The following is a 27113-nucleotide window of genomic DNA, read 5'->3' on the forward strand; positions in this document are numbered from 1 at the left end:
TGTCATGTTACTTTCCATTTTGTTCCCAAATTCCAAATCTTCCAATGCCAAATCCTTCCATGTTTTATAACAACTGAAACTTCTGAAGCTTATTGTGTTGAATATTCCTTGAGGTATATATGCATTTAATATACTGTAGTTCTAATCTAATGCTTCAGAATGATGCCTTTCCTTCATTGTGTGGATAAAGAACAGTTCCTTTTCTGAAATTATAGGTAAGTGCATACGTGCACACACCTACCCACCCACTACCTGTGTTTGCATATATGTGCATATGCATGCAGAATAATTGCACTAATTAAATAACCCATCTCACTTTTCTGTATAATCATTGTCCTACTTAATTAGGCTGTTGATGGAGAGGCTATTAAAAGTGTCATGGAAGGGCTTGGTCACCAATACAGTGTGATTTTTTTTTTTTTTTAAGTAGAGCTGATAATCTGATTTACTTTTTTTAATTGCTTATAAGGTTTATAGTATTTTTACTCAGCAAATGTGCAGGAAACATTTTTTTAATTTTCTTTTTTTCAATGTAAGAAATTATTTTTTATTTATTAAACTGGAGCAACGCATGCAATGAATTAATCTAGAAATTTCATGATCATTCTGGGAAATTTTTGCAATATATTTTTATAAGGAAAGATTCATATTAAAAGAGTGGTGTCACAGTGTCAATACATTAGACGTGACTCTTGTTTTCTGAGCAATTTGCAGCCCATTGCTGTAGCAACACGTTTAATTAAGAAATATTTTAAACATCAGTTGCACCTGTAAACAGCTTAATGGCTTTTTGGTATTGTGTCAGATATTTTGTTCTAAAATGAGGGATATGATACAGGAAAAGTATTTGCATTGAACTTCAAATAGATTTTGTTGTATTCAAATCCCTTTTTCATTAAAGTAAAAATCTGCTTCTGAAGAACTGCTCAGGAAACAGCTGGAGTGAGAATGATTCAAAAATTTTTAACATCTTGAGTAAACAAGGTAATAGGAAACCAGATGCTACCACAATCACAAAGCAGGCATAAACCAGAGCTGCTGTTGAGAAGTTGTGCAGACTAATTCTTGTCTCCAAAACCAGAGATGTGCTTCTATTTCAAGTGACTGGTTTGCTCAATGATACTCTTGCATTCTCTCGCTCTGTCTTGGACTGAAACCTTGTTACTTGTGGTGTCTGTTGTTTTAAACCCTTCCTCGAGGGACTTTTCAGCTTAAGTGTGACAAACATCTCTTGCCAATGGAAAGGGAATGAAAGCAACTTTCTAAATGGGGGGGTTTGCACAATTAGTGTCTCCTGTTTAGTTCATGCTGGCCTAATTTTTCAGGTTAGCGTTTTCCTTAGTACTTATGCTCTCCCATTTGCTGCCTTTTTAAAGAACTTATAAAATGCTGCTTCTAAAAGTAAAATATCATTTGGGTTACACATTCAATAATAAAATAAATAAATACAATTCCTAAGATTTACTGGTAAAATGGTTTGAATAGCTTTCATGGCCTGACAGTAATTTTGAAAGTAAATCAAAAGGTCTGCTACTGAAAAGTATGGGAGATTTTGTTTTGGGAACAGGAAAATCATACACAGAGAAATAGAAAACGTGCTCTGAAATAAATCAAGTATGTGTGATGAATTGATACGTTCATACAAAAATGCATTCACTGAAACACTGTCAAGAATATTAAGTGTTCTGTGCCACACTAGTATTATTTCTGGAGATGAAAGTTGTTTTTCCATTGCCGGCTGGTTTGCTGGCACACCCCATGGACATTTAAAGAAAAAGGGGGAAAAAAGGCATGAAAGCATGCTTCACTTATATAACCCACTTCTACATGTTTCTGTTCCAGTAGCAGCCAACCGTAAAAAATCAGTGTCAGAATAGAAGCCATAGATGTTTATTCTTTTAAAACTGAATGAAATGTATGATGTAGCATGTCAGTGAAAATTACAGTGAAAATACTGGCTGAATTTTCTTAATTCTGGTTAGGTGAAATCTACTTTAGTCCTGACACCTAATTAATTTAATTATGTTTAAAATTAAGTCTTTATCAGTTGTGTGCCTGCTGGCAGAATACACAGTTCTGAATCACATACAAATGACTGAGTTTATTAACATGTGATTCTCTTATGCAGGACAGTGGAAAGAGATGGGTGGATTTTTCTCCATCTCAGATTATTTCTCATGGTTCACTAAACTTTTCCATGCAACAAGATAAAAATAAGCTATAATGTGACTGCTTTGCTCCTATTTTTCAAATTATAGAATAACGGAGACTAAGAGCACAGAAAATTTAGTTTCTTTTTCTACTTTTATCCATGGAATTGAAATGGAGCATATTCTTTTTTCTGATTGTTTGGTCATGTTTTTCCTGACCACAACTTTATCAATGAAGTTTTATGGATAAATCACATGGAAACCTTAATCCCTCCCCCCTCCAGCTGGTAGTCTGCCATGTACAGTTAAGGAGATATTTGACATTTGTCTCTATACTCTGGTGTCTTTTTATCTGGTGTCTCTGTAAAAGTGGAATTCAATCAGGGAAGTAATTGAAAATGACACTAAATTCATTTCAAGAGAAGGTTCAGTATTTTAGATAATTCTGACTGAGAGTGTGGCATGATAAGTAATCCAAAGGTTTCCTGTCATGCTTGTATACACCTTCAAAGCATAGATCTGCACTCATTGGAAAAGACAACTGCATTTTTTGCAGCAGTTCTCCAAACCCAGAGGAAAATGTGATTACATAGTAGTTTGGACAGAAAAGACTGAGGAAATCTGTATTGTCTTTGACTAGACAAGGAGTTTTAGGCATCACTGAGGCAGGAAGATGCAAATCTTCAGCAGATTTCATTATGTTTGGGAGCTGGTAAGTTAGAGTAATTTATCATTTTTAGGGGAACGTGATGTAAGTGTCTAAGTTTATGTATAGTGGTTTTCTCTTTCTTTTGAGAGCTTACGTGACCCCTTTTATGTTCAGCATGTTTTGATCTAGAAAATAGGTAGAAAATCAAAGTTATTAAGTGCTGAATAATAAATACAAAAATTTGGTTTTCTTCTGGTGAAGCTTTCATTTGTAACTAGTGTGTTTATTCAGATAGATGTATGGTAGCAATTGTTCCGTTTTCTTTCAGAACTCTTACACTGATCATCTGTCAATTCAATTAAAAAAAATCTGGATTTAACATTTCAACATTAGTTAATCTATCCAGATTAGTAATTGCTGAAAACAGTGAGCAGTTTTAAGGAATTTGTGCTGTTCTGAGTGGGGAGCTTAAAGGGCCCATTTTAATATTCGTAACCATTTCACTATCATGTGTAATTAACCTTGGGTTGGACCAAACCATCTGCATGTATAAGAGTAAACATCATGTGTAGCATGAAAGTTGTATGCATCCTGGGCTATTCTCTGGGGCTAATGACCACGGTGGTGTTGAAGCTACTTTTTTTTTAATATATTTTTGCCTCTTTTCCTTTATGTATAGACAAACTCCTAAGGAGCAGGGTATAAAACAGAGACTTTGAATATACTTTTCACACAAAACTAATGTTTGCAATTTACGAAAAGTATCTACTGAAGGTCCAGGAAAATAACATTACAAAATGTTCTGTCTTGTCAGTATTTAACTTGTTTGGTTTCTTTCTTCTGAAATTTAATTTTCAGTAATGTGTCCCTTATACCCTTGTTAAGGGGAAGAAGCCATATGTTGCTAGTCTTACTTTAAGGATATATTTTAATAACAGTGAAATGAAATTACAGCATGTGTATTATTTTCATCTCTGGACAAAGTTGTGATAAATGATGTCATTCCATGTGTGCTTTTTCATGCACCCCTAGTAGATGTTAGCCTCCCACTCACTGAATATCTGAACTCTACCTCCCTGGGAAGAGCCCATGCTGTTCTCAATGAGATGTGAAAGCAAATGATCACCACATGTACTATTACATACTAAATGTATTATTACTGTGCTAAACGTGTGAAGCACTCAGTCTTTCTAAAGCTCAGAAAGCTGCTATTAATTGTTATTAGCTGGTATTAGTTGTTATTAGGTTGATGGAAATGCATAGTCCCTTGTGCTACTTGTAATTATGTAATCTTATCCAAGATCATAAATAAAAAATTACTGCTAATGTCTTGTCATCAGTGCCAGCACCATGATTGCTTTACTGTAGAGTTAACTGATAGCATCATCTTTATTTGACTACTTGTCTTCTAAGTTCCTATGCAGCTCAGCTGTCAACATGACAGAGCTGAAGAAAATACTAAAGCACAACTGGCTTCATACAGGTGTCTGCAACTGTTTTTCAGTTTTGACTCCTAACTTTCATGGCTTCTTTTCCTCTACTTTTCTGTCCCCTTTCTTGGGGTTATATGAGAGACCATTTGAGCAGACAGTTGAAGCATCAGGTGCTCTGTCAGCAATGTTTGCCCTCTATTTGGCTGTAGAGGTCACCAGTACCTGAACAAGAAATTCCCCTTGTTGCAGGTAAAGTAAAAATCTTCAGCATTCTCATTGCCTAAAATTGCTTTAAAAAAAAAAAGCCATCAGGGGCTGAGAGTCATGGTTTGACTAATAAGTGTTGCAAGCAAAACCTAATTCCTAGAGATTTACTTTTTGACAATAGTACTGCTCGTATTTGAAGTTTCAATTGAACTGCAGTGTGTTTTTCTTGTTCCTTTGTACTAGGATTACTCCAGTGATGATACTAAACTAGAATACAATGTAGATGCAGCCAATGGCATCGTTATGGAAGGTTATTTATTCAAGAGAGCCAGCAATGCCTTCAAGACTTGGAACAGGTAATTATTCAGAACCTCTTTTTGCTGCTTCTAAAAATACTGCTTTTTAACCTGAATTCTCATCTGATTCATCATCTCTGTAATGCACTGACTCCATAGTTTTGACAGAACACTGGGGTGACTGTTAGTTAACTTAGAGATTACGCTTCAAAGCCATTTTTCCTTGTTTTCTGTCCTAGTTGTTTGCAAACCTTTCTCTTGTGAAGGCATATGCTAGGAAAGTGTTAGAAGACAGAGTAAAACGGAAGTTGTGTAGCCACTGGAAGCAGAGAAACACAGTCAAGGACTGAAGTTATTTTTCCTGAAAGATAAGCACTGTAATTGTTACCCTTTAAAATTCCTGTCCTGTGCAGTGAATTTTGCTTAGTGGTTTTAATGGCCCTTTTGGGAATTCAAAATATATTGTTAGCCATGTATCTTTAACAATGTATATTTTACTACTATTTAAATATTTTTCTTTCTGAGCAGGATTTCTTTTGCATTTCCAAGGATATGTGCTTTTTTCAAGGAAATGTATATGCTGGAGCATTTACAGCACAGTTGGATACAGTTCTTGAATTCTAAATTTGTTGTAATTTGTTGTGATATAGAGCTCTCTGTTGTCCATGTTCTGCCATTTTTCAGCAGTGCTTCTGTTAAACTATTTGCTGTGTTTCAAAGAACAGAATGAGCATTTGGGAGGTCCTTTCCTATCTTAATTATTCTATACTTCCTTGAACATCTCAGCACATCACAGGCTTGTAAGAAATTTGGATTGCTTCAATTAAATCCATAAACTGATGCAAGGGCCACTGGTGTCAGTAAGACTGTATCTATCTTAGCAAGTCTTGGGCAGCTAGTACGAAGGATTTTGCTTTGGACAGATTCTGGTCTGGTCTTTTGGCCTGATTATTCATCTATAATTGTAATGTTAGTTTCATGCAAGCTGAATTCAGAGTTCTCCAAGACAAATCTGTGAAGGATCAAATGATGGTGAAGGGAGAAAACTGGGAGATGTGTATCAAAAGCAACTTCCTGGTGTGAAGTAAAATGTTAGTGTTAGCACACTGAGAAAAGCCTGCAGTAATAGGACAGGAGATTGTCCTTTATTGGATTCCCAAGGGGCTGAAAGGGTCCTTTTGCTGTTGGCAGATTGACTGATGGCAAAACTCTGGTTTAGGTCTCTGTTTTCATCTTTTGAATAGCAGGAAGGCTTTGCTCTGCAGGGAGATGACAGGAGGGAGCAGGACAAGAGTGTCTGATTCCACATGGCTTCATTCCTAGGAATACTGTACATGTCTCTTACCTTATACTGGTTAGAGAGAGGATTCAATTTAAACTAACCTCTGTATGTTGGTAATTTAAAGGGATGCAAAATTAATAGGAAGAGGTTGTAATTAAATCAAGATACACGATGACATTCCTTCAGATTAAGTTACAGATTTGAACAAATATAATAAAAGCATTACAAGCAATAATTTAAGAGGTCAAAGATAAACAGCTTGTTAATGAGTCAGAGCTGCCTACTTTAATTGCATAATTGATACTTTTAGTTTTTTCTTCTGTTTATCAGAAGAGCATTCAATAAAGCAAAACCTTTAACATTTTTAGTATTAGATTCTTGATAATTTAACTCACTGTGATAGACTAGTTGGATGGTTTTAGGCAAAAAAATAGGGTTGGATATGCTATCTATAAACAGTTCTGAAATTGAATCAATCATTTAAATTTTGTATTCCATGTGTTTACAAACCATTACTAATTGCTGTTGAACTACTTTTATCATACATAAAATATGCATTTAAGACCTTAATGAAGACAGGTTTTAATTTCTAAATCTAGCCCCCCCCCCCCCTTTTTGCTGTTTTAGTAAAAATAAAGAAGTATTTTTGTTATTTTTATTTCTGAATACATTTGTAATTGCTTTCTATTCTATAGGTACAAAAGTGGTCACTGCCATTTTCCACTGCCTGTTTCCTGTGATGGAAGGTTTTATTTGTGTAGTGTTAGTCTCAGCTGTGGGGAGATATCTCTAGTATATGATAAACTTCAATCGGTAGGTAGTTAGAGAATTTTCCCAGTCACTAGTTAAAGTACAAAAATGGATTTTTGTCAGTGCATTAAACTGTTTTGTGTTTAAAATTTTACAAAATATTAAAGGAGGAAACATTTAGAGAATTATGTGTTTTATTTTAGGGAATTCTGAGTCGGAGTCAAGACAGACAAGATGCTTTTGTTGTTCTTACAGATTAGTAGTTTGCTCCTTTGTAATATTCCCATCTTTGGGGAAGGTGGGTGGAAAATCAACCAGCTGAAACAAAACGAGAAGAATTTGCCTAGAAATACTGGAATTTCCTGCTGTTCTGAACCAATGATGACAGCACTGGTCTTCCTTGCTGACTGCTGAATGCACTGTCAGTAGTAATATGTATTTAAAATGGAGGCTTTTTTACCCCTGATGGTATCAGTTGGTCATATGTTGATCTAGACCTTTTTAAGAACTCCTTCAAGAGTGGATTAAAGGCACCAAAAACCATTGCAATGGCCACTATTTGCAGATACTTGCCAGCATTAAAAATATAAGAGAAGAGGCAAGGGTATGATAGGCTTTGATATGGTATGATAAGGATATGATAGGTTTTGTCTGGGTTTGGCACAGCAGTATGATTCTAACTGACCAATGAGAGAAAGGTGATGCTTCTGTATGCATGTCTTGGTTGGTGAATCCATGGACCCCACAGTGGTATTATCCTGGGGAAGTCTGGTTGCTGGGAGAGAAAAAAAAGACAATATCCTACAGCCCTTTGAAGGGGGGTAAATCTGTGGTGGTGAATGAAAATGTTTCCAGTCCAAACTAATGTCTTGCTAGCATAATGAAGTTTCTTCCTGGGGCACCTGGCAGCTCCTGTTTCATCATCTCAAGACTTTAATTATTTGGGCTTTTGCATCAAGTTTCCTGTTCTTGGGACAGCTCTGCGTGACTCTGGCCTTAGAAACAAATAAGTGTTTGAGCAGGCTGCAAAGTAAACCCTGAGCTATTTGCAATTCAGTGTCGCTGTGTTTTGAAAGAGATGGAGCTTTTGTAATCTCTTTTTGTTGTGACTAAAAGGACAGCGTATAATGTACACAAGTATTTCAGATAATGCAGTTTACTGGAATCAAAATTATATCCTTGGACTGCAAAGTCTTAGAGTAACAGGTGCATTTATTATGGAGCAGTAGCTGGAAAGCTGTTTTGGTTCCCAGAAATTAAAATGAAAAATAAGTCCATATCATGAAGAAAGAATAAATGTGTGTAGGGAAAAAAGCATTTGTCACAACATTACGGTGTTCCAAATTGGTTTTAGATTGGATGCAATAGATATTTTCCATTTTAATTTAGCTGTATTTTCAGATCATGCTAATTCTTTTCTTATTTTGCTCATTTTGCATTTTTCATCCCTCTTCCTCCTTTCCCTTATGTTTTAATCCTACCCCATTTTTTCACATGACAGGAAAAAGCCAGATCACATCAGGTACCAACCAGCTTCTTTTATTCCTTCCCAATGTTTCCTTGGCACGCAAAAAGCTCTTCATTAACACTGCATTTAATTTTGATTACTTGCAATGGATGTATAAGTGACTCAGTCTAAGAAAATAACAGAAGGATTCTGCCTGGGATGCCAGTATACCTGCTGCTCAACTCCTTTAAAATATTTAGAAAGATTGAGCTAGTTTTTAGCTAAAAAAGGAATTAAAGCCAAGTTTCTGCACTCAAACTTCTGAGCGTACAAGATCAATGTCTTGCCTTTTTCCAGTTGCAGTTGATGAGATTTCTTTTTCTTATCAACTGCATTGGGAATAGGCATGTACTTTTAAATGTTGTGCATTCCTAATTACTCTGTTTTAATTGTGTACTTCTAGCAACTAGAGGAGAAAACTGCTTCTGAGAATCAAAAAGCACAATTCATTGTTTTATGTAAAATTCAAATTTTATATTTCTTTTCAGTATTACTCTCACTTCTCAGAAACTGGAGTTTTTTTCTATAGATTTTGCATTGTTTCCTGTTTAATAAATACAGTTTTGAATTGTGTAGGTATAAATGATGGCAAACATTCAGTTTCTAAACAGGAACAACTATATTTAACCACTACGAAGTGAGATAGTGTAAACTACTTTAATATTCCCAAGAGTGTTTTCACCATAGTTCTCTCTTGCTTTTGGCAGAATGACACATTTAAGGTAACTTTGGTACAAGTCAGTACCTACTGCACACATAATGCCTGAAGATTTATTAAATTATTCTTAGAACCTGATAGATGTGGGTTACTCTATAGCAGGGCCTTCAGTACAGAGGTTTTACCTCAGAAGTTCCTGGCTGATGCTGGTGTAGACCCCCAGCAGTTTGTTTGGGACTTAACTGTTAGCAATTTAATTTCTCTGCTAGGAAAATGGGACTGAAATACTTTCAAAACTTCTGACTAAGTTTTGAAGATGGCACAAATTTGTGTTACAATTTGTGTGTTCACTTATGTCCGACTGATGAGATTAGAGCTTGTTTACTAGGGTAACTCATGAAATATTTAGCTGTAGAACAAATTAGGGATTGCATTAATGAAGTTAATTGCACTTCCTAAGGCTCTTATTTGGGATTCACTCCATTGCTCGTTGTCTTGGGGCAAGGCTGCTTTTTTTATCCTCTTTACCACTCCCTTTATCATTTAAGCACCACTTTTCACGTTGTTATGTTTTGTGTTACATTCAAAAAAAGTACATGGAAAAAGACATGAGTTTATTTCCTTTTCAAGTCCGTTTTGTTGCTAAGTTTCCTACATGAATATTAGCAATAACTTGCCTTGTATTTGGGGCATACTTACTGCATCTGTAAATAGATAGCAAAGATCATACCTTTTCAATATCAGTGACTAAAACTACTGCTGTTAATGAATTGTAAAAGTCAAGGATGGCAGTAGATTCTGTTGCTTTTTAAATTAAATATATCTGCACAACATTTGAAAAGATCGTTAAAAGGTAGAATCTCATCTGTCTATGAGACACTAACCTTTCTAACAAATACTAGATTTTCTGGTTTGGATCTAACATTTTTTGTATATATTAATTTTTCTTAACCATCTTTGTGCACTTCTTTCCATGAATGGCTTGTGGTGATTGAATAAATACATGGGGCCCTCTTGTTACTAATTGTAGTAAACTATAACTTGAAGCTCAACAGCCTGTAGACAATAACAAGATCTGTTGCAACACAGTATTTTGTGTACTGTTACCTTTCAAACTAACTGGCAGTGCAGGAAAAAGTGATGTGTGGTAAAAGTGGGGTATTGGAGATAATTGAGGAAGGATGCTGTGGTAAACACAGGTTTGCATTATAAGCCTGAACAAAACAAGGTGTAAACTTCATGGAATTGTTTTTTATATTCCCTTCATTTTTGTTAGTGAAAATGAAACTCTAATAATTGTTAGCTTTTATTTTGGCCATCCCAGAAGAGCTAGAGAGGCATGGTTATGTCTACTGGGGTTTTTTTCATTCAGTGGTCTGATAAAACATCATTGTTAGAGATCTGAGGTAATTCTTTCCAAAATGTGAGTGATTTTTCCATTCTCTGAGATATTCACTGTGTGAACAGTGAGTTTGACAAGGAAGGATACAGTTCAGAGGTGTTTTTAAGCATTATGTTATCTTTTAGATTTTACAGGATGCCTTCATTAAATCTTTTATTTGATACTTTCCTTCAAACCTGAGGCTTAAGTTAGGATCCTACTTAAAAGGTTTTCATTGGGTTTTTTTTTTTTAGTCTTTATATGTAGTGTTTTTATTTCAGGATCAAAAATTTTAAGACATGCCCAATGTAGATGGATATTAAACCTGCATGGGATAGCAACACCAAAGTCTTTTACTACCTTAGTAAGTTAGCTCTACTCCCAAAAATATTTCAGGATTAGTTTACATGAGTTTAAATACTTTTGTTATTCAACCTATCTGAATTGTGTTATCAAACAACTACTTAAAATTGTAACTTGCTGCTAAAATACGGAAGGAAATGTTCTTTGAAATGAAAATGCTTTGTGTGATAGTTTAACTAATGTTGTCATAACATGAATGTGTTTGTTTAGGACTCAAATTATTTGAACCTTGCTTTCTTTTCTGTTTTGTCTCTGCTTTCCTTTTTTCTGTTATTCTCATTAAATATTTGCCAAAACTGACTGCAGCATTACTTTCATGAATTCTTTTATGCAGTCTCTTTGTAGACTGCACATTTCAGTCAAATAAGCATTGTAAAATCAGTTATGTATTCTCTGGCTGTTTCTTTGTTTGAATAGGCGCTGGTTCTCAATACAAAATAACCAACTTGTGTACCAGAAGAAATTTAAGGTAGGAATTAAAACTGCCTTGGGATAGTTTGGGGTTTGGGTGATGATTTTCCTGACTGATTGTGAAAACTGCTGATGTGGCATCCCGTGTGATCTTCAACAACCTACTGCTTTTTTCTAAATTAGATTCTCTCTTTGTAAAATGAGACCAATAGCTACACTGACATTGTGAGATTCCTGTGCAGTGATTGTAAGCACATTCTTTATTTGCTGTGGGTTTTGTAACCTAGTTAGAGCTTTAAAAGTTGTTGGTCCCAAAAGATTTCTGCTCACTTGCTGGCAGTCAGATATTCCGTGCTGTTCTCTGAGCAGTTGTGTTTAACTCTTTCAGGACTTGCTCCCTCCAGTTACACCCAATTCAGCTACTGGGGAAAAAAAAGCACAAAAACTTCTGTTACAAAGCAGTCAGGGCTGCTATTTACATGTATTAGAGTATTGAAAATGCACAGTGGTTCGGCAGTCAGTATCTGCCGTGGTGCTGCTGGGAAGTGCAGTAGTTTTATGTTAAAGCAGCAGGTCCAGCTCTGCCCCAAGCCATAGAAGCATTTTCAGCTAGGTTTTGGGTTCCTGTTCCTTTGTTTGCTGTTCTAGAATCTGCTTTTGCACCAAGGAGCTGTAGCTGTTCTTCAGGTTGGAAAAAAATAGAGACTGTATGGAGACAGTGGGGGAAAAAAGAGGAAAGTGCTTATGGCAATTAATTCCTCTTCAGTGCAAACAGACTGAGATCAGAGGCTGTTCCTTGTTATCTGATGCTGTCAAATCAAGGGGCTTCATTTCTGTGGTTGGAAAGGAAACACACAGTTGAGTTTATGTGAACATATTTGGTTGGGCATTTTGTGTTTGTGAATTCTTGTTGCTCTTTTTTTTACTGCACCTTTAAAATGCTGATAGCTCAGAATGGGATTCTTACGAATTGAATTAAATTTTCAAAACCACTGCATTCATCTTCTGGGGTGTTTTTAGTTGGCGCTTAAAATACTGCTGATTTAGGTATAACTTTTCTGATTTGATTGTGAGTTAATTGCATTTCGTAGAATATCTTTGTAGTTTGAATACTGTTGTTTAAATTTAAGATGTTGATTATTCAGTAGATTGGAATGTAGGTAAAAAGAAATTCTCCAAAGTATGGAAAATTAAATTTTTATTGAATATAACATTAAACATTAAAATTTATCTAAATATATCCCACTAAGTGCCTCCAAATCCACTAAGTTCAAATTTTATTTTTAGGGGAAAAAATTAGTGTAACCAGGCAAATAGAATTCAATGACTAATAATTCAGGATTGAATTATTATCTTACTATCAACTATTTTATTTTTTCTCTGTGACCTTTTGTTAACTTTTGTCTCTTAGGATAATCCCACAGTAGTTGTTGAAGACCTGCGGCTCTGCACAGTTAAGCACTGTGAAGACATAGAAAGACGTTTCTGTTTTGAGGTGGTTTCTCCAACAAAGTAAGGAGAAGCGATGGAGTATGTTTATTTAAAAATAAAAATCATTGCATGGAGTTGTTTTAAAATGTAAGAGTGACTTTTCTCTTGGGATAGATCAAAACAGGAAAAGTATCTGAAAAATTCTGAAATTTTGGCTGAGATTAAGTGATACTGTGAGAAGTGTCCCTGGTATTCAGTTTACTTTTGGCATTAAAATAAACATGCATTCTTGTGCTTTTTGCATAAATGGTGCAGAGCTCTGCTGTGGCTTAGTAGTAGCTGATACTATCAGCTGCTTAGTAATGTAGAAAATAAGTCTCTCCTCATTTCTGATTGGTGCAACGAGAGAGAAGCACATAAATAAGCTGTTATCTCAGTGATGTTAAGTTATACTGCAAAATGCACTAAATGAAACAACCAAATAAAATTATTTTTCAGCTCCAGCAGTGCATTGGCTGTACTTAGGGAATTGTGGCATTCTTCCACAGCAAGGGCAGGGCATGGATTCCTTGTTAGTGATTTTGAGATGTGACCATATTTAAGTTTTGATACGAGGTCAACTTGCTTTTAGGTTTGGAGATTATCTACACTCTCCACTCCTCCTTACATTTCTCTTCTGAGTAGATTGCTGTCCGTCCTGATGTTTGCATTCCCATTTGTGGTTCACTATAACATGCATTTTGCTCTTGCTTGCCTATGCTCTTTCAACCCCTAAGTGTTGGAACAGTTTTATAGTTCATGACCTGTTCCTTTTACTGTTGATGAGAAAAGTAGTTCATTCTTTGTCAGAGAACTTTAAAATTACTCTCTTGATCTCAGTGAATGAAAATGTGTTTTCAAGGACTGATACCTGTGTCTTGTGTCACGGGGGTAAAATACATTTAAGGATATAAAGCAGAAAAATTTGGAATAAGAAAAGGAAAAGGAGCTAAGCCATTTTCAGTGTTTTTGGAAGAGTCATTTCTGTATCTATTAGCATTTCCTGCAAATAATTTTGAAATAAGGGGTTTGCAGCTCACAAAGGCTCAGCCTCTTTGTTACCTTAAAATAAATTTGTTTATTAGATGATGCCTACTAAACAATATACTTGTGATAGTAAGAAACTTGCTCCATAAAAATAGACCAGTGAGCAATGTGTGGTTGGATGTCAGCTGCTTGGCCACTGAGCACTTTATGATTTGTCACAGGAGCTGCATGCTTCAGGCTGACTCAGAAAAGCTGCGGCAGGCGTGGATTAAGGCTGTTCAGACCAGTATTGCCACAGCATATAGAGAGAAAGGGGATGAATCTGAGGTGAGTTTAACAATCCACCAAACAACAACTGCCCTTTAGATCCTGAAAATTTTAAATATATAAAACCTATTTAATGAAAGGGAAGGAAAAAACAGTCCGTTTTTTGTCTTCCAGTGGAAATGCAATGAAATTTTGAAGGCTGTGAATTATATCTAATCTGTCTTTCACTTCATCAGGTTAATATTACTATGGCCTATGGTTTTTGAGATTTTTATGTAGTGTGTTTAAAAATCATAGTATATTTTTATATTCAGTTTTGTATGTCTTCAAATAACCTAAACATTTTTTTTCCAGTTCTTTGGCTTTCCTTGGCCTTGCCAGAAGAGACTTTTCTTGGATTTTAGTGCACAGTCAGTATCTGAAGGACTTCAATTTCTTTAGTTTAGCATGTGTCTCTTAATTAGTTTGTTTGTGTCTTTTCTCTTTTAGAAACAGGAAAAGAAATCATCCCCTTCTACTGGGAGCCTAGAATCTGGGAGTGAGACAAAAGAGAAGTTGTTGAAAGGAGAGAGTGCCCTGCAGCGAGTGCAGTGTATTCCTGGTAATGCTGCCTGCTGTGACTGTGGTTTGGCAGATCCTCGCTGGGCCAGTATCAACCTGGGAATCACACTGTGCATCGAGTGCTCTGGGATACACAGGTTGGGGAACTCCTCACAATTGCATTTCATTTGTGCGTTGGCTTAATTAGGAAGGGTGGTGTTTACCTCTTCAAAGGTATATTGAAAAAAAATTAGAGACCCTTGTTTGTAAATAGAATTAACGTAACTGCTTTATCTGCATAAATTAATGGTAAATCTGTCTGAGGTAAGATATAACATGTAGTTACACGTTAATGTTTTTTTCCATGTTGTTTAGGAGCTTGGGCGTCCACTTTTCAAAAGTAAGATCTTTAACGTTGGATTCATGGGAACCTGAACTCCTAAAGGTATAACATTTTTGAAACAGGTTTCTATTTGGTACTTTGATTGTTGTTCTAAAGCCTCTGCAGCAGAAAGCTCAGTGCAGCAAACACATTTGTACCCAGAGTATGTCTTGCAGTTTTGACCAGAAAATGTTTATAGTTGTGTGTTGGTTTGTTTTAATTCACACTTTCTTATAATCCATAGTAATTTGTGCTACAAACTTGCAATTCAGAACCACTTACAACGCCTTCAGGTTCCCAAGTGCGCACTGAGTAGCAAGTTTCATCAGATACTTTCAATATATAAAAAGGCAAATCTGTTTACAAACCAATAATGTCTTTCTGTGGGCTGGAAATTTTGGAAGTGATGTATCAGCCTAAAGCATGATCATACTCCAAAATTTGAATATCAGCTCTTAACAGTGAGATGCTTCTGGCCTATCAGAGAATACTCATGCAACTGCTCTTGCATGTTATTTGTGTGCCAAATTTCTAGCTTGAAACATGGTTATAAAAATGATGTGACAGTGAAATCCTGAAATATGAGCTCGTGTATGGATGCATGCATGCAGCTGGATAACTCATGCAAAGCATTTGCTTCTTGCTGTGATGTTCTGGCACTTAGGAATTGCTTCTCTATTCTGAACCATCAAAAGAAAATGTGCTTTTTAAATAATTTTTAATCAATGTGTTCATGCTGAGAAAACGACCAACCAACCACTCCGAAAAAAAAAAAGCTGTACTTCTTGTACTATTCACATAAATACCAGAACTAAGTACTCTACCTTGTATTAGAAACAAGAAGTCTGTTCATTGCAATCAGTAGGGTTACATTCTCCTGTAAGTAGGCTTTTGTCTTTGTTCTTTTTCTATAGTTATATCAGATTATGGTTTAGCAAAAATGTCCATTGGGTAAGGTGAAAGACGATTGAATTGCCTCTTGCTAATGGGGTAAGAACAGCTCCTGGCAAAGCTGGTGGAAAAGCAACTTTGTTAATGAAGCCTGTAGGTCATTCTGGTGGTTGTTTTTCCAAGCACTTTAAAAGTGACTATGTTTTTTTTGTTATATTACTCAGAATTTGGTCTCTCTATTCACTGATTGTTTCATTATTATATAAACCCATGCTTACTTCTGTAAGTGTACTTTTACCAGTGAAAACACTAAGTTGTAAATATAGGCTGAGTGAGCTTAAAAACAACTGAATAGGTAGATAAAGCTGTTTGCAACTATATTTGAATTTATTTATTTTGCTTTATAGCTTATGTGTGAATTGGGAAATGATGTTATAAATAGAATATATGAAGCAAAGTTGGAAAAAATGGGAGTAAAGAAGCCACAATCTGGAAGTCAAAGGTAGTATTTTACCAGCAGTGCCTGTTGCTTCGTTTTATTGTTGCTTCCTTCAGCCTCCACCTATAAAAGATGCTGCCGCTTAACTGTTACACTCCTTTGGTGTACTCATTTCCCTGTATCACCTGTATGTCTTGCTCTCTCCCTTTTCTCACTTTCTCTTTATGGGGTATTCCTTCTGTTGGCCCATTTCTGCTTCTCCTCTTTGTTCCTTTTGTGATCTCACTCCCTCCTTTTGATGACAGCTCTACAACATCATTGTGGACATGTGGATTGTGTTTCCTCTCTGCTGGGTACCAGCTCTACTCTGTGTGTGAGTGCTCCTGGAAGGAGCCTGTGGCTGTTCCTTTTGTTTACAGTGGCTTTGTTCTTCCATTTTACTTTTGTTCCCTGATTCTCAGAATGTTCTCATCTTCCTATCTATTTTGTAAATGAGCTCTGCTGCTTTACAGCAGCCTTCAAATCATTGTACTGCTGTCTTCTGTTTCTCTGATGCTAATTTGTGTTTGAAGGTAGATTTCCAATGTTTTGTGCTGCTGTGTAGAATGTCTCTTAAAACTTCCTTTTTTACTACCTTTCCAGTTCTGTGCTGCTTGCTGCCCAACAGTTTTATAATGTAGAAAACTGTGTTTTATGAAGTGTTGGCAATTTGGAGACAGTGATGATAATATAAACAAAGTAGGAGATTCGCTAGATATTCCTTCTAGTGGTAATTGTTTTTCAGCAGTTTCAATGCAATAATTACAGCCCCTTTTATCAGTTTGGCACAACCACTGCTGTGTCTTAAGCTGATAATCTCAGGTTACAAGGAAAAATACCTCAGTATGTGATATGGAACTGTTGGCTGTGCCTACCTGGGGCTTGTTATTGTTTTCTTGTGTAATCCTAATGTTCCCATAACAAATGTTGCAATTTATATTTACATAAGGAACTAAATGTATGTTTATTACTAGGTTATTAACAGTATAAACATGTGTAAAGGTTTAATACAGGTAACATAGAGTAACTAATGCTTATTTCTTCCACATATCACTTTCCAAAGTCTCTGTCTGAAAGTAAATACATGTTTGTGAACTTAACAAAATTACTTTCTTTTAAGCCTTATGCAATATTAAATCAAGAATCCAGAAAGTGACAGTGTGCTTTGCATCTTTCTGAAAATGTGCTATAGGTGTGTCTTACGTGCAATGCCAAGCTCCAGTTTCGGTTACTGACTTTAGTGCAAAATAGGCATTCTTTTAATACATGAAAATACTAAAATATTAGCTTACTAACTCCAGGGATTTTCTATATGACAGGCAGGAGAAGGAGGCATACATCAGAGCAAAATATGTGGAAAGAAAGTTTGTAGAGAAACAAGCTGCATCAGTACCTCTGCCTGAGCCTGGAACAAAAGTTTTGCCTCCAAGTCAGGAAGAGAAAAGGCACAGTGTCCCTGAAAAATCCCTTTTGGCAGGGGAACAAGGTGCAGCATCCCCAAAAGGTATTTACACGCTCTCTCCTTAGCTGTATTACCCATCTTCTTTTTAAGGTAACATATTTTTATATTAATTGACTTCTGCCTCGTGCAGAGAATTTAGGATCTGTTTTTAATGGGTTGTAGCCTAGTGTAGGGGAGAAAAGGCTTCTTCAGAGATGTGCATTTTTACATGGAGAAGGATTTAGAATGGGGATGCTTATAATTCAGAATCATATTAACCACCTTCTTTCCTCCGTATTTTCATCCTTCTTGATTTTTCCAATAACGTTCTTTCCTGCCCTGTCCCTTCCTGACTGCCTGCTTTGTGCTTTGCTAACCTGCATGTCCCAGCGGTTGCTGTAAGTAGCGACGAGGCGAGGCGGGAGTCTCTGTTCTGTCCTGATGAACTTGATTCACTCTTCTCCTACTTTGATACCTCTTCAAAACTCCGTAGTAGTAAGTACTACAGCTGTAGCGTGTTCAGTATTTGCACTAGTGATCCATCGTGTGTTGTGGCCATCTCCCTGCTTCAATCTATTATCTCCAGGCTGCGGCATTGCTTGGTATTTTCATGAAATAATTTAAGCTTTTTTACTTATCCTGATTTTATTCTTTTCATTTCTAGTTATCTTTGACATTTATTATTATTATTGTAAATGTTATGATTACAAAATATGACTTCATATTCTTCTATGGATGCATTAACAATACTGAACAAGAACAAGCCACTTTTTAAAAATTGTGTTCAGGACCAAGTATAAGAGCTTGCTTTATTATCATGGTATCTGTGAGGAGCAGGTAGCTTCAGCTCTGCATAGTAATTGCAATTTCTCCCTAAAACAGTCCGAAGCAGTGACAGTGGGATCCAGCCAAGCACTGATGACAGCAGAGAACATCTTGCCTCCACTGTATCAGCCAACAGTTTGTATGAACCAGGTGTGTTAGGCTTTGCACTTTAAGATTAAAATTTAATCACTTGGCAGCATTTTTTTTTTGTTGTTAAAAAAATTAATGCTTGCTGACTCAATTCATGTCTGCTATCCTGGTTGAAATGCCTTTAGCAAGGGTAAAATTTGCCCGAGTGATTTTTCCTTTGGGCTTGCTACCAAAAATGACATTTAATCCTTCTAAATGGGGTCAAAGAATTATGGCTTTTTCCAGTCAGATGAGACTGATCCCAAAATATTGATTTCTTTGCAGACAGAGAAATTTTGCCTTTTGAGAAAGACACATCTCCCCAGCAATGTGCGATCCTTTTATAAATAAATCTGCAGAGATAAATTCCTCTTGAGTTACAGATAATAGGCTTTTATGTGTTATTTGTGCATTCTTGCTTAATTTTTCTGTTTCTTATTTATGTGGAATTGACCAAGTCTTTAAACATCATTTCCTCAGTTCAGAAGTTCTATAACTTGATGAATTAAATGATTTGCTAATTTTAGCATGCTGTTCTGACAGATATATTGAGTATGGCTTCTCAAAATTTCCAAAACATTTATTTATAAAGCAGACTTATTCTTCTACGTCAAAGCACTGTTCTAAGGTATGTTTTGAATCCGGTATTTCATGGGTATTATTGCAGGCACACAGCATGTGGCTTGGATCTTTTTTGATTATGTTGTTGAACTGTTTATGATGCTGTAACTCACAAAAGCTTTTATGTAACAACATCTTTATCTCCCAGACTTCACTCCATATAACTGTTGTTGAGATGAAGAGAGAGATTATGCTTTAGTCCAAAAGACTATAGCCACAGCAAGTAATTGGTAAATTACAATGGTATATATTAACAAAAATTAGGTCAGAACAGTATTAGCCTCATACTCAGGTGTTGCAGATAAAGATATATTTCTATGTCTACATCTCTACAGAAAATAAGTTTATTTATCTTGCAGTTTACAGTGAAACACACTCCAAACCTTAAACAATTTCTTAGAAATTACATGGACTATGTAGATTGAAGTATATGCACATGTGCCAGTACTGTGGAGAGAATATTTTCTGTGCAGTAATAGTTCTGTGAAGAGACCGTGCCTGAATGCTGGAGCTAAAGGCATTTGTAAATTCCCCTGCCAGAATGGGGCAACAATACATAGCATTCTGCAAAAGCTGAGCTACCTATTGCCAGAAAAATGAAGTTTTGTTCAGAATTTCGAGAGGCACCTTGTAAAAGCAAGGATTAGGTAAGCTTTTCTTTTTCATTTTAGAAGGAGACAAGCAGGAGTCTCCAGTATTCTGTGACTCCAAACAGCCTAGTCCAGGACTGCGATTGTATCAAGCTGCCTTTGAGAAAAATCTTCCCCACATGGCAGAAGCATTGGCTCATGGAGCTGAAGTAAACTGGGTCAATGTGGAAGAAAACAAAGCAACACCACTCATTCAGGCAGTGCGAGGGGTATGTGATATACAGCACTGGTGATGGGGGAGGAGAGCAAGGGAAATAATGATATTTCTGTGTCACTGTTCCTTTGAGCTGCTTGCTTCCCTAATGAATGATAATGTGATGCTGAAGTTGTGTTTACAGTGTACTTTCAGAGTTGTTTCTGAAGTATTTTTTTCCTGTTAATGCTTTGTTAGGAATTCTATGTCCTAGTAGTGTTTAAAGTTGATATGGAAGCAACTCCTTTTTGTTTCCTTTGCCAGATGGCTCAGTAGTGAGAAGGCAGAAGAGGTTTGGTTTGATTCCAGAGATCTGGTGCTGAGTTGCTTCTTTGTTTTCATTCCATAGGGTTCGTTGGTTACTTGTGAATTTTTGCTGCAGAATGGGGCCAATGTGAACATCCGAGACATGAAAGGAAGGGGGCCCCTGCACCATGCCACAGTTCTAGGACACACTGGGTAACTCACTGCCCCACTTTGTATATGGCCCCAATTGGAACATGGCAGTCCTTTACTGTAGTTGTTCATGTGAAGCTTCTTCATTGCCCCAGATATTCTGATATTTTAATACTAATTCAGGTGACACAAGTTTTTCTTAAGCTCTGGTTGTGAGAAAGGAAATAATATTTTGATTTAGCAGTCTCATCCACTAGCAAAACACACATGTTTTCAAATGTGGATTAAATAAATGGTTTGCTTACTACTCTGTTAACACTTTCTAGATGAACTGCACTATTTTGATATATGAGACTGTTGGTGATTTAAGCTAAATACATTGTATCTAGCTTGACTTTTTTAGCTTTTTTCTTTATTGTCAAAAATATTATTCTTTTTTTTTTTTTTTTTAACAGGCAAGTGTGCTTATTCCTAAAACGAGGAGCAAACCAGCATGCCACTGATGAAGATGGGAAAGATCCATTGAGTATAGCAGTGGAAGCTGCAAATGCAGATATTGTAACACTGTAAGTTGTACATTCTGTTTTCTGACTAGGTAACTTAGATTTTGCTATTCTGTTTCAAAATACAAGAAATGTCAAAATTGCTTTACATGAAAGCAAGAGGGAACAAAAGAAAAATCAAAATATTCTATCCGTAGATGACCTCTTTGATGTGAGATTCAGGAGAGCGTTGTAGGTCTTGCATTGTATCTTTTTTGTGCTTGAAAGATGACATTGTTCCTTTTGTTTTCTGAATGGCAGGTTGCGTTTGGCAAGGATGAATGAAGAAATGCGTGAATCAGAAGGACTCTATGGGCAGCCAGGTCAATACTCTACTAATAACCACACTGAAATGCAGTATAAGAAGTGTATACAGGAATTTATCAGTTTACAATTAGATTCTTAGTGTCTGAGGGAAATTTAGGATTGCTTCATACAATAATGATTTTTATAAACCAACATATTCTAAAGCTTCATTGAAATCCAGTGGTGTGACTTTGTCAGAGTATTTAGGGAACCTAAAAGGAGGCTGTTTAAAGAGCATCATTATAGCAGTGTGTTAGTACAGCCATGACCACCCTATTTTGCTGGTAGTTGTCTGCAGTTTTCTTGTATTGCTGTTCCATTGACATTTGTGTAATGTTAGGATTTACCTGACATTATTTAGTAGCAGCTTTCTGACTCAGCTTGCTCAGAGACAGTTGAAGAGTTCATCTTATTCCAGGACACCATTCTCCTTCCTGTGGAATGGTCTGCTTTTTCTTTTTTTAAGAAAAAAATGCTTGCATCCCAATGTAAAAAGTGTACATCAAATATTGCAAACTGACTCCAGACAGAAATAGGAAAGTATTATTTCCTTAAATTTTATTTTTTAATATTTTTATTTATTAAGATACTAATAAGAAACAAAACAGTCATTCTTAAGTATGTATTTTTGTATGCATAGTTTCTTTCCATTTGGTTAAAAAACAAGTAGAAGCTGGTGGATACTTGAGCCAACTCCAGCAAGAAATTAACAAATTATATTTAATGCATATGTGCAACTTTATTCTCAGGCACTCAGCCCTAATTTACACCAAGGTTTGATGTGATATTTGCTTCCATAGGAAGGTAATTTAATATCATGCAAATAACAATAATAAAGGCACACTTGATTGTGAAGTTAGCCAACTGAAAACGCCCTGCTATTCCTGGCAGAAGTGAAAGGTGAATCTTATTTTCCAGGTTGAGTGCTGAGTACTCTCAGTTCACTCCTATAAAAGCCCTTATGTGTTTTCCAGTGATTGATGAGGTTTGGGCAGGGGGATGTTACCAGATTGGAGCAGTAGAATCTAGAGACTGCAGTTGATGCAATCTGATCCAGATACTTTACAGCTGGTAAGGTGAGATTGACAGTGAAGAGTAGATTTGCCACAAGAGGCAGAGCTTGCCTGGAATCAGGGGGAGGCTTTCATTAGATTAACTTCTGAAATGAATGCCACAAGCTGTAGCACAGATATCTTACCGTATCTTTGGACAGCACAGCTCTGCCCCTTCACTCTGTTACTTGTTGAAGTCTCTTTTAAGAGTTAGAGTCAATATTTTTGAGTGTTTTGAATGCTTGTGTCTGCTGTAGAAGGGTTGTGTCAGTGTAAGCACAAAACCTGTCTACTGCCATGAAGTGTCACACCTTGCTGTGGTTTTAAGGGATACAGGTGTTTTTCACTGCATATACATGTTAAATTATCTGCACTGCCCTTACTTTAGAACCCCAGTGTTCCAAAATTATAATTCTAGAAGAAAATAAGAATTTTCAAGACAATTGTATAGCTGGTAGCTATGTGAGGGTAAATGTCATTGTAGGAGTTTGCTGTCATCAGAGTGAAGCCAACTAACTACTTCTCAACTCTAGCAATGCAGCTGATAAACAATTACTCATGTAGCCAATGGCATCAAAATTTATCATTTAAATACATACAGCTGGTTTGAGCTACTGAGAGAATGAATATATTGCTTTGCAAGGTACAGTTGGTCTTCCAATATATTCCTTGAATGGGAACTGGCTGAAACCAGCTTTAAAAGGTTATTTCTGGTGGTAGAAGCCATATGCACCGTAGTACTGTTTCTGTAAAATACTTGAGTGCTCATCTCCTGGTGCTACAGTATGTATTGCTAACTCTTTGATATTAGCATTGCTACTTTTTCTTCCTACCTTTTCTTGAATGTATGATGTGTGCCTTTTGAGTTACTCTGGTGTTAAATGGTAAAGCAGTGTTACAATATTTTTGTACACAGAATCTGCACTTTAGGGAAAACATTGCTTGGAAAGGGAACTTCCAGAATTCAATTTTAAAGCAGAATTTTAAAGTAATGATAAGGTTTACAGTATTAAGAATTTTAATGCAACATACAAATTAAAGGGGCACTTTATTTTAGTCTATTTTTGTATGCAATATTTTTGTTATGTAATAGAGACAAAGCCAGAGCTACAATGTATCTTGCAAAAATAGCTTTTTTTTTTCTTTCAAGTTAATTTGAAAGAACCAAGTGTGGCAACTTGAACTGCAGTTCTCGTTCACCAGTGGACCCAACTTCTGTATTGAAAGCACAATTGCTTTTATCACAGGAGCCTAATTCTACTTTTGCCCTTCATAGCTGTTCTTTTGATGAATGTTACAGCTCCATTCTGTGCTGGTCTTCCAGAGCAAGCAGTTCTTACAAGCTGTTACAATAAAACCTGTCCTGTGCCTGCCTCATCTTTAGAACACAGAATCACTGAACGGTTTGGGTTGGAAGAGACCTTAAAGATCATCTAGTTCCAACTCCCCTGCCACGGGCAGGGGCACCATACTTGAAATTAAATCTGAAAACCAAAAGGGAATTTCTCTAGAACTAACTTTACCTAGTAGAGCAGTATTGAATGTATTCATCTTTTAAAGTCTGGAAAGTATTGTGTTACTGCCCTATTAAATATTTCTGTAAGCTCAGTTATTATTTGTGAAAGTGTTTTTAGAAGAATGGAGTCTCATCTCCAAAAGAATAATAATTTTAACTTTGGAAATGTGCATTTAAGAATTGAAAAACAAAACAGTATAACTTTTCCCAGTAGTGCAAACTTCTAAGCACAAAAGCATTCTTTTCTTCCACAGTCATGTTAGGGGGGGAAAAAAAAAACATCTTCATGTTCAACGTACATGATGAGAGAGATTTTGGGTTGATTTCTTTGTCGTGCTATTAATCAAGCTTTCAGCAAGAAACAGTAGTGCTGGGATCTTGTGTCCTGTGTGGCCATCTGTGTTGAGAAGACTCTAAAATTTGGATGGCTGCATAGGTCCTGACCCGACTCAATGTTTGATGCATTTAATTCCTTTTGAAGACAAAAGGGTATGGTTCATGTTTTAAAACAAAACTTGAATTCAAGACCCAAAGTGCTACAACATGAAAGAATGTGAAAATGAGTGAAAAAATGTCCATGTTAAAGTGGCAAGAGAATGACTTGGCAATGACTCAAGAAGTAATTGCTCCTGAATGTTTGCCTGTGTAGACAGGGAGGGGAGGAGCACGTTTTGGAATATGTTCTAGTAGTAGGGTTGGGTTTAAGCACAAAGGGTGAAGATTTAAAAAAAAAATTATAGGGCAAGTATCATTGTTCTTATAGATCAAACTGAAAAATATAATCAAAGATGTAGATGAAATGAATGTAGAAATTTTATTTTTGCTGAAGTAATAGACCAAAATAATTTATGGACAATAATTTATCTACTTAAGATTGCTTTTTAAAATATATATTATTGCTTGCTGATTGTTTCTTTTATGGAGAGTTCTGTTTGGCTGTAAGAATTCTGATCTGTTTCCAAGTAAATCTTTATTTATGCCATAATTCTTTTTTTCTGTGGAGAATCCTGGTTAGCAGTTCCTTTCAAAAACAAGGATTTTATTCTTTAACAGCTAATAAATATTTTTTTCTTTTTAAGTTGCTTTAAAGTGCTTTAACTTTTCCTTTCTAACTCTGAACTTTCCTCTGTGTGGCTGCCTGTGAGGTACTATTTCAGGTATAGTTTGGCTTTGTTTAATTTGCTTCTACAGAACATGCATGCAAGTAACCAGTCCCTCAGAGTTCACATCAGCATCACTCCATCTAGAAGGTCTTCATACATGAATAAGTGTTACACAGAAATTGATAGCACAGTAGGGCATTTGTGCAATGGTGGGTGATGTTGACTATTACAAATGTTTAAAACTGTTTCCCTTTTCTTTTCTACCTAGGAGATGAAATTTATCAGGACATTTTTCGTGACTTTTCTCAAATGGCATCAAATAATCCAGAGAAGTTAAACCGCTTCCAGCAGTCAGATTCCCAGAAGTCTTAAATATCAAGAAGGAAAAGAACCTGAAGCTTATAGTGCAAGTCTTTTTTTACTTTAACAGAATGAATTGTATGCATTTTGTTAGATAGTTTGGATAAAATGACCACTCCAATGTAGCTTTAGATTGTGGTAGCTGGGGAAATGTATGAGTTGGTTTATATTCTACAGTACATATACCTCAGCAGCTGGAGATATTTCAAAGCCCTGAGTACCTGCTAGCTCAGTGTACCCCAGCCCCAGTTGCACACCCAGCATTTGCAGCTCCCACTGGGGTGGCAGAGCACGGCTGGGCTCCGACTGCAGGATGGGCACAGCAGCTTTGCTACCCAGCGTCATCCACTGTCACCTGCCCCCCTGCTGCCATAAAGAATGTGCCTCTACAAGAAGGTCTGGGTTGCATTTTCTGGGACTGTTGGGAAGGGAAATTGGGTAATGACTTACTGAGTTGTCCTTCCATCTGTGGGACTGCAACTCAACAGATTCTCTTGTTCCTGCACTGACTCTGGCTAGAGGTGGGCTGTTCATAACAGATGTGATAACTCCTGCTCTTTTGCAAGCTTTCATAGTGGAAGCTCTAGCACCAGGCTGGCCTCTGTGCTGGTGACTGCAGGTCAGTCACGAAGGGATATATCCTGGGGACCAAATTCCTAAGAGCAGTCCATTTTCCTTTTTTTTTTTTCCCTTTTCCTCTTAAATTAAGCTTTCAGTGCGGCAAGTATCCTTCTAAATGAGCATGTGGAACCTTTCATGAAAAATAAACTTGATCCTTTTGGACGTGATGTGGGGTTTGTTTGTAGTATTTTGACATGAAAACTTGACATTTGAGACATGAAAGTAAATACTGAGCCAATGGAGTTTGTGTAGAATAGTTGTACAAAGGCTATTTGTACTTTTTGCTTTTCTCACTACTAGCCCTAAGCTCAGCATAAAAGTCTCATGTCTTGCAGCCGCTCTAAATTTAGGGCAATCAATCCTTTCTATCAGGAAGCAGGAGCCCTTGTATAATTTGCAATGATGTGTATGTTTATGTGTTGTCTTAAACTAAGGTGAACACAAGAAAAACTAGAATTTCAGTGCACATTTTTATAAAGTAATGACTGAGCACAGTCTCAACTGTGTTGTGAGGGCAGCAAGACAATTTGCTTTATTCAGTAGTGAGCCCCACTCTGCCCTTGTGCATGTATAAATGGTGTCTCTAGATATATGCTTATATATCAGGTTACTTATACCTAGATAATAATTCTCCTAAACCCCAAACCAGTAGATGCAATTCTTTATCCTCTATTTGTCTGCTCTATGAAGACAACTTCAGCAGAGCTTTTAGGTGGCATAGTATCAATGTGAGTTTCCAGTAATCCTCATAGCTATGGCATTATGTTAACCTGCTGTTTAAGTGTATTTAGGAAATGGATTGGCTTTTCTCCATGGAAAAATAAGCAAAACTGGGATAAAACAAATTGACATCTGTAAACTATGGTGAAGTTAAACTTTCTGGCATGTTAAGTTTTAAAAAGGTATTTCAGACATTTACAATTTTGCATCAAATGTGTAATAATGTATCAAATCTGTATATTATTATTGCTACAAAATTAGTAGTGTTGTAGAATTGTCTGGTGGATTTTATTTCCAAGCAGAAGAATCTTACAAGACAGTTCTTGCTTTGCGTGTGGTCTAATTATGGTAGGAAAAGCAGATTCTGCCCATTTAAAGTGTGCGTTTAGTCTTAATAAGAAGAAACATAAGGATATCGCCTGTAAGCAGTAATTTTTACTTAAGTTGGTTTTTAAATAGCTGCCTATGAAATTATAATAGACTTTCTAACCAGCAGTATTTACCAGTAAATGGGTGTTTTAGTAGATCTTAGAGAA

The 27113-nt window shown here is 36.3% G+C and overlaps 1 protein-coding gene across 14 annotated transcripts in view; it reads left to right on the forward strand.

Moving 5' to 3' along the window:
* The window catches only part of ACAP2 (ArfGAP with coiled-coil, ankyrin repeat and PH domains 2), a 60066-nt gene extending 34042 nt beyond the window's left edge, over positions 1–26024 (forward strand). For 2 of the 14 annotated variants that reach the window (XM_088170870.1, XM_088170872.1), the window contains 16 exons: positions 4683–4795; positions 8269–8289; positions 11094–11145; positions 12499–12599; positions 13766–13871; positions 14301–14509; positions 14727–14796; positions 16032–16126; positions 17422–17606; positions 17934–18038; positions 18426–18518; positions 19790–19977; positions 20311–20420; positions 20813–20923; positions 21161–21222; positions 25145–26024. In XM_088170870.1, the coding sequence (XP_088026996.1) occupies positions 4683–4795; positions 8269–8289; positions 11094–11145; positions 12499–12599; positions 13766–13871; positions 14301–14509; positions 14727–14796; positions 16032–16126; positions 17422–17606; positions 17934–18038; positions 18426–18518; positions 19790–19977; positions 20311–20420; positions 20813–20923; positions 21161–21222; positions 25145–25248 (1725 nt within the window). In that variant the 3' untranslated portion in view covers positions 25249–26024. Of the gene's footprint in view, positions 1–4682; positions 4796–8268; positions 8290–11093; positions 11146–12498; positions 12600–13765; positions 13872–14300; positions 14510–14726; positions 14797–16031; positions 16127–17421; positions 17607–17933; positions 18039–18425; positions 18519–19789; positions 19978–20310; positions 20421–20812; positions 20924–21160; positions 21223–23557; positions 23866–25144 lie in introns of those variants that run through there. The other 12 variants (XM_088170867.1, XM_088170868.1, XM_088170876.1 and 9 more) reach the window with 7 other exon arrangements.
* Positions 26025–27113: the final 1089 nt, after the last annotated feature.

Source organism: Sturnus vulgaris, chromosome 10 (genome assembly GCF_052056855.1).
Source record: "Sturnus vulgaris isolate bStuVul1 chromosome 10, bStuVul1.hap1, whole genome shotgun sequence".
NCBI classification, from domain to species: domain Eukaryota; kingdom Metazoa; phylum Chordata; class Aves; order Passeriformes; family Sturnidae; genus Sturnus; species Sturnus vulgaris.